Below are 7,139 nucleotides of genomic sequence, written 5' to 3'. Positions count from 1 at the left end.
CCCTGCACCTTCTCTTTCGTCCCCAGCCGTGGCTTGGGCCGTGCTCTGGTCCGTGCAGTCCAGTGTGTCTTTTCCTCCTCGCCCACGCCTCGAGTCAAAACAGTTTTCATCGCATGGTGTATCTTGCCCCACCGGGAGGGGAGGGCCCGCGCTTAGTTTCTTGCAATGCATTTGTCCCGCGTCCCCCACGCAAGCGAAGTGGAAGGGCATGCCCTCCCAGCCCAGGGGGTTGTCTTGTCCGGAGCAGGGGTTAATTCAAAGAGAAGAAAAAAAACAAAGCGTGGGGGGGGGGGGGGGGTGGGTCTGGGTCGGGGGGGGGGGGCGGGTCCGGGTCTGTGTGTGTGTGTGTGTGTGTGTGTGTGTGTGTGTGTGTGTGTGTATCTTCTTCCACTCCACCTCTCCCCTCCCTCTTCCCCTCTACCCTGCTCTTCCCCCCCCCCCCTCTCCCGCTCCCTCTTCTCGTCCTAACCCTCCCCCCCCCCTCCCAAACACAACAACAACTGCAGCGGCGCTGCTTCACGTGGAAGCGAGCAGTGCTCTCGCGCACCAACGGACGCGGCTAGGGGAAGAGCAGCTTGGCCCAGTGCCAAAGCAGGCGTTTCTCGATGCCATCAAGCGTGTTACGCCCAACATCACCGCTGACATGCTTGCCTTCTATGATCGCTACCGCCACGCAGCGGACCAGTAAACCACCAACCAAACAAAACAGCCACTGCCAGTGTCGCGTCATGTGTGACATCCCACACAACACTCATCATAACTTCGTTCTGTTGGACAACTTATTCCTCTTTGCTGCAATTGTTGTTGGATTCAGTGTTTGTATTGGATGGTTGGGGACATGGAACGGTCGCTTGCAGCAAAGGCAAGGGGTGGAAGAGTGAACAAACGCGCCACCACCAGACAGCTCAACACACACAAAACAAATGCAGAAGCATCAACCAGTCATCAAAGGACAGCCAAAACAATGGCAGGTAATTGCAGCAGTGAAGACGGTGGTGGTGGAGGTCAGGCCGGGAGGGGGCCTTGCGCTTAGTACTCCTCGCCCTCGTCCTCGCCCTCGCCGTCCATGGAGTCGACGCCGACCTCCTCGTAATCCTTCTCGAGGGCGGCAAGATCCTCGCGGGCCTCGGCGAACTCGCCTTCCTCCATACCCTCACCGACGTACCAGTGGACGAAGGCACGCTTGGCGTACATGAGGTCGAACTTGTGGTCAAGACGAGCCCAGGCCTCGGCAATGGCGGTGGTGTTGCTGAGCATGCAGACGGAGCGCTGCACCTTGGCAAGGTCGCCGCCGGGCACGACGGTGGGTGGCTGGTAGTTGATGCCAACCTTGAAGCCAGTGGGGCACCAGTCGACAAACTGGATGGTGCGCTTGGTCTTGATGGTGGCAATCGAGGCGTTGACGTCCTTGGGGACGACGTCACCGCGGTAGAGGACGCAGCAGGCCATGTACTTGCCGTGGCGGGGGTCGCACTTGACCATCTGGTTGGCGGGCTCGAAGCACGAGTTGGTGATCTCGGCAACGGAGAGCTGCTCGTGGTAGGCCTTCTCGGCAGAGATGATGGGAGCGTACGTCACCAGAGGGAAGTGGATGCGGGGGTAGGGCACCAGGTTGGTCTGGAACTCGGTGAGATCGACGTTAAGGGCACCGTCGAAGCGCAGGGAGGCCGTCACGGAGGACACAACCTGGGCGATGAGGCGGTTCAGGTTGGTGTAGGTGGGGCGCTCAATGTCGAGGTTGCGACGGCAAATGTCGTAGATGGCCTCGTTGTCCATGAGGAAGGCGCAGTCAGAGTGCTCGAGGGTGGTGTGGCACGTCAGGATCGAGTTGTAGGGCTCGACAACGGCGGTGGACACCTGAGGAGCAGGGTAGACGGCAAACTCGAGCTTGGACTTCTTGCCGTAGTCGACAGAGAGGCGCTCCATGAGGAGCGAGGCAAAGCCAGAGCCGGTACCGCCACCGAACGAGTGGAAGATGAGGAAGCCCTGGAGACCGGTGCACTGGTCGGCGAGCTTGCGGATGCGGTCGAGGACAATGTCGACGAGCTCCTTGCCAACGGTGTAGTGGCCACGGGCGTAGTTGTTGGCGGCGTCCTCCTTGCCGGAGATGAGCTGCTCGGGGTGGAACAGCTGGCGGTAGGTGCCGGTGCGCACCTCGTCGACGACGGTGGGCTCGAGATCGACAAACACGGCGCGGGGCACGTGCTTGCCAGCACCAGTCTCGGAGAAGAAGGTGTTGAACGAGTCGTCGCCATAGCCGACAGTCTTGTCAGAGGGCATCTGGCCATCGGGTTGGATGCCGTGCTCGAGGCAGTACAGCTCCCAGCAGGCGTTACCGATCTGGCAACCGGCCTGGCCAATGTGGACGGAGAGAACTTCGCGCATCTTGTCGTTGAGCGGTGGTGGAGAAGGAGAAGAGGATAAGAAAGGTCGCGGGTGTACAGCACCAAAAAGGGGAGGTAGTCGCAAGCTTGTTATGAGCGAGCAAACTGATGAAAATGAACACGCCACGCAAACCTCAGCCACGACAACAGGAAAACAAGGGAAAGGGGACTACAAAAAAGCCAAGAAGCAAGCAAGGGTGTTTGCGAGTGTTTGGCTGCTTGTGGTGGTTGCTGTGGTTGCCGCAAGTGTTTTTTCACGCAGTTAATTTTGGCGGTGCGGAAGCTGGGATGGTGTAGATTTCGTAAGCCCCACTGTGGGGCTAATGCGCAGTGACACAGGTGAAATTTGTATCCACCGCGAAAAACGGGCTGGGCAAACGTCGTTGTCAAGTGCTGTTTTCCTTCAGGTTGGAAAACACAAATGCAGCCATACAGACATTTCGATACCTGGGCTCAAATACGGTGTTTCTCTCATTTAGCACGCCACAACACTTGTTGGCGATTTGTGCAAATCACCGCAGATTTTCCGAGGCAGTGGTAGTTCGTTGTTGTTGTTGTTTGGGTTCCCGCTGGACAAGACCAGAAGCACCAGCGACAGGAGGAGGAGGTGAGGAAACGATGCTGACAAGGATGAGCATGATGCTGAGGCAGCGTGCTGTGTGTTGTTGAGTGAGGGGGGAGGGGGGAAGGGGGAAGGGGAGTGAGTGGGATGTGTACTTGAGGGTGGGTTGTAGTCTATGCAGTTGTATGTGTTGTTGTGTGTGGTGTGCTGTGTATTGTTGTGTGTGGTGTGCTGTGTATTGTTGTGTGTGGCGTGTTCTGTTCTGTGTATTGTTGTGTGTTGTGTGCGTTGTGTGTGTGTGTGTGTATCTGGCTGCATTGCTTTCATGTCACTTGCCTTTCTTCTTTGCATGTCTCTGCTTGTGAGCTGCGGCAAGCTCGTTTGGCGCCCCTGGCTAACGCCACACACATGTAAACACACGCACGCTGCTTGCCAAGCAGTGACCAAAAAAGGATGGCAACCCACGCTGTGCGCAAGGCGGCCCACGCCTTGGCCGAGGAAGGCGAGCTCCTGAACGTCTACTCCGAGCTCAAAGACCTCGCCAGCGCCCTCGATTCCCGTGTTCGGCAGCAAGAGCGAGTGCGTGCCTCTTTGTATCTGTGTGCCTGCGTGTGTGTGTGTGTGTGTGTGTGTGTGTGTGTGTGTGTGTGTGTGTGTGTGTGTGTGTTTATGAACCTGTGTGCATTCTTTTGTGTGTGCCTGTGTGTGTCTGAGTATGGAGGGGCAGCTGCGAAGCATATGGCGGGTATGCACCCGTGTGCTTGCGTCATGTGCGCGCTTCGTGTTTGTGTGGACGCTGCACCGCGCATGCATGTGAACACCTCGTCCAGCTGCAATCATGCCCGCAACAAAGCTCAACAATCGCACACATGCTTCTCGCCGCAGGCAACAAAGTCGTTGCTGACGTGGACTGCAAAGAAAGAAGACCAAGTCATCGAGGAGTTTGTTGCCTGTCTTGGTGACTCAGAGATGGCTTCCATCGCCGTCGACAGACAGTAAGACGGGGCATGTGTGTATGTGTGTATGTGTGCACCTGTGTGTGCACCTGTGTGTGTGTGTGTGTGTGTGCATATGTGTGTATGCACCTGTGTGTGTGTGTGTGTATGCACCTGTGTGTGTGTGTGTGTGTGTATGCACCTGTGTGTGTGTGTGTGTGTGTGTGCACCTGTGTGTGTGTGCATATGTGTGTATGCACCTGCGTGTGTGTTGGGACCTGCGTAAGGGCGTCTCCCTCTTTTTTGAGCCGCCAAGTCTGCCTGTGCTTGCGTCCAACTGTAAGAACCACAAGCCAGCACCGCTCACCACCAAACCGCATCCGTCTTCAAACGACCAACGTGGTGGCAGATACATTGAAGAGTTTCGGCTCTTCACCAGGCTGTGGAAGACAGTGTTGGCAGAAAAGAAGGAGCTCAACGCCAAAGTCAACGCGTACAAAAAGGCCCAAAAGAACTTGGAACAAGCCCGAAAGAAGTATGCAGCAGCAGAAACCAAGCAGGTGGGACTCTGTATGGGTCGGTATGTGTGTGTGTGCGGGGGGGTCGGTGTGTCTGTGTGTGGGGGGGTCGGTGTGTCTGTGTGTATCTGTGTGTCTGTGTTTTGTCTGCCTGTCTGTCTGTCTGTCCCTCCGTCCGTCCGTCTGTCTGTATGTTTGTCCGTGTACGTTTGCAGGGTATCGCCCGTGTTCTCTTCGATCGGCACTGGTGTCTGCTTGCGCTGGCGCTGTGCCGTGACGTGAAACCTCCCCGCGAGCAACATGTCATCCCCCACACCACCACCACCACCACCACCCTTTGCCGTGATTTGTCCTCACCACCGACGCCCGCGTCGCCTTTCTCCACACAAACGTCTTCCTCTCCCTCCCCTCCGCCTTGCACTGCCAGCCGCGCGATGAGGACCGGCTGAACAAAGCGCGAAAGGCGCTGGAGAGCATGGAGCAGTCTGCAGCAGAGGTGGAGCGCGCAATGCAGGACAAGCTGCTCGAGGTCCAGCAGGAAAAACACACCACCCTCAGATCAGGGTCAGCTATGCACACATACATGTGCAACCTTGCTTGGCAGCAGCGTGTGGGGTGGCACTTGGCGCTGTGGTTCTGTGGCGTGATCTTGGCACGCTTGCTGCTGCCTTGCTCGGGTGATGACGGCCCTCCAAATTGTGTGCACCACACCACGATTGCCCTGCGCTTCAGCCAACTGGCGCCCATTTACACGTGACTGATTTCCCACCTGCTTCTCAACCTCTACAATGTGTGCCTGCAAACAACACAGATACATGGGGCTCTACAAAGCAACCAGTGCGTGACCCAGCCCTCCCACACGCACCGGCTTGCACGCTGTGCTGTGCTGTGTCTTGCCATACCATGCTGCACCTTGCTGTGCTGTGCTGTGATGCCTGACCCTGCATGCACGGCACCCCTTGTCCGTCATGTGGTGCAACGCTCACCGCCTCATGCCTGATGGCGTTGTACCTGCATGCTTTGGCCTGCTGTGTATGCACGTTCACAGTGGAGCGACTGAAGGGGCTTGTTGACCAGCAGCAGCAGATGCGGGAGGTGATCAACGCCTTTCCGCTCGTCATCGGGCGAAAGGGCGACGACGAGTTTGAATACGGGCCCGCCCCAGATACGGAGGAAAAGCCGCTCTGGGCGCGCGGTGAAGAGGTGGGCGTGGAGTGGGTGTATTTGTAGTAGACGTGGCTTGTGGGTGTGGGTGTCTTGTACATGAGCGAGCGTTCAGTTAGCTGTGCGAGTGTTTGGCTGCCTGGGCGAACGTGCATTTTTGTGTCTTTGTCGCATTACCTGTGTGTGTGTGTGTGTGTTTGTGTGTGTGTGTGTGTGTGTCTGTGTCTGTGTCTGTGTCTGTGTGTGTGTGTCTGTGTCTGTGTCTGTGTCTGTGTCTGTGTGTCTGTCTCTCTGTCTGTCTGTCTGTCTGTGTGTTTGTGTCTGTCTGTCTGTCTGTCTGCCTGTGTGTCTTCCCTCGGGCCCATGTTGTTGCGTGCATGTTCGACCTCGCATGTGTGGATGACTTCATAGTTATCCATGGTCTCACCGTTGTCGTTCCGCTGTTGCGGTCCTGCGTGTCTCACCAACTCCCCCCCCCCCGCCTCCTTGTTTTAGTTGATGGCGGAACTGGTGAAGCTGCGTGACACATATGACTCGCAAGTCGAGAAGATCAGATCACAGGTGTCTTGTTTTGGTTTGTGTTGTTCTGGGTGGGGACACCACTACTTTACCTCTCCACCTGCTTGCTGCCACACTGTGGAGTGAAATGATTGGCACAACGGCCCATCACACGCCTGCTTCGCCCTCCCTCCGCCTTTGCTGCTGCCGTACCACGACCCGTGCACGTCCACTCACCTCGTCCCCCTGCACGCCTGCTGTGGCTGTGTAGCACACGGCGGAGATGAAGCGCGTGATCCGGGAGCGGGACGACATTGATGCGCAGAAGAGCGAATCGTATTCCGCAGAGGTGGTCGCCATGAACAGGAAGAACACCCAGATGATCGACCAGCTCGAGGCTGAGCACCAAAAGGCCCTGGTGCGCACACTCACACACGCACATGCACACGCGCGCACTCACACTCACACACATGCACACGCACACGCACACATGCACACACACGTGCACACGCACACGCACGTGCACATGAGAGGCTGTTGTTCATGTCCGCATGGAGAAGATGTGCTCTGTGTGCTGTGAATTGGCTGGTACTCACCCCCCGAGTCTTGTACATGTTTGTTTCGCAGGCTGAGCTGAAGGCAAAGCTGGAGGCAACAGAGAAACGCCTGCAACAGGTTTGTTGTGTATGTGTTCATGAGTATCTTGTGTGCGCGCCTCTGCGTATGAGCGCGCAACCTTGTACGTCCGTGCAGCCTGCAGCAACGTCACCAAGTTGACGCTTCCTCACGACTGCTGCCATCACCACTGTCACCAGTCAATCAGAGAGTTGGAGGCAAAGGTGCAGAGGCTGGAGGCGCAGAAGAAGGAGCAACACCGACAGATCCTTCAGCACACGCAGGAAGTCAACAGGTGATAATGAGATCAACGTCTGTACGTGGTGCAATTCTGTTCTTGCCCATTCTTGAATCCGCCGCTTGCCCTGGCACCGTTCCACACACACACACACACACACACACACACACACACACACACACACACACACACACACACACACACACACACACACACACACCTACC

General features: G+C 56.8%; 3 protein-coding genes across 3 annotated transcripts in view; 2 read left to right on the top strand and 1 right to left on the bottom strand.

Annotated features, from left to right (window-relative positions):
* PTSG_03785 (ATPase AFG2 protein) overlaps positions 1-702 on the top strand; it is a 7,578-nt gene extending 6,876 nt beyond the window's left edge. Inside the window, exon 19 of the mRNA XM_004995460.1 lies at positions 507-702. Within this exon, the coding sequence (XP_004995517.1) occupies positions 507-688 (182 nt within the window). The 3' untranslated portion in view covers positions 689-702. The remainder of the gene's footprint in view (positions 1-506) is intronic.
* Positions 703-764: 62 nt separating this feature from the next.
* Positions 765-2,554, bottom strand: PTSG_03784 (alpha-tubulin). Its single transcript, XM_004995459.1, has one exon. The coding sequence runs from the start codon at positions 2,383-2,385 to the stop codon at positions 1,030-1,032; it is 1,356 nt and encodes a 451-aa protein (XP_004995516.1). The 5' UTR covers positions 2,386-2,554; the 3' UTR covers positions 765-1,029.
* Positions 2,555-2,848: 294 nt separating this feature from the next.
* Positions 2,849-7,139, top strand: part of PTSG_03783 (uncharacterized protein) — a gene marked incomplete at its 3' end in the record, with an annotated part of 10,219 nt that continues 5,928 nt past the window's right edge. The window contains exons 1-11 of the mRNA XM_004995458.1: positions 2,849-2,991; positions 3,387-3,525; positions 3,832-3,941; positions 4,291-4,441; positions 4,827-4,963; positions 5,211-5,236; positions 5,448-5,602; positions 6,059-6,124; positions 6,333-6,479; positions 6,689-6,736; positions 6,877-6,971. Coding sequence (XP_004995515.1) covers positions 3,400-3,525; positions 3,832-3,941; positions 4,291-4,441; positions 4,827-4,963; positions 5,211-5,236; positions 5,448-5,602; positions 6,059-6,124; positions 6,333-6,479; positions 6,689-6,736; positions 6,877-6,971 — 1,061 coding nt within the window. The 5' untranslated portion in view covers positions 2,849-2,991; positions 3,387-3,399. The remainder of the gene's footprint in view (positions 2,992-3,386; positions 3,526-3,831; positions 3,942-4,290; positions 4,442-4,826; positions 4,964-5,210; positions 5,237-5,447; positions 5,603-6,058; positions 6,125-6,332; positions 6,480-6,688; positions 6,737-6,876; positions 6,972-7,139) is intronic.

Source organism: Salpingoeca rosetta (assembly GCF_000188695.1).
Source record: "Salpingoeca rosetta unplaced genomic scaffold supercont1.8, whole genome shotgun sequence".
NCBI classification, from domain to species: domain Eukaryota; class Choanoflagellata; order Craspedida; family Salpingoecidae; genus Salpingoeca; species Salpingoeca rosetta.
The sequence above is the reverse complement of the archived record's forward strand: the minus strand, read 5'-3'. Positions and strand labels throughout refer to the sequence as shown.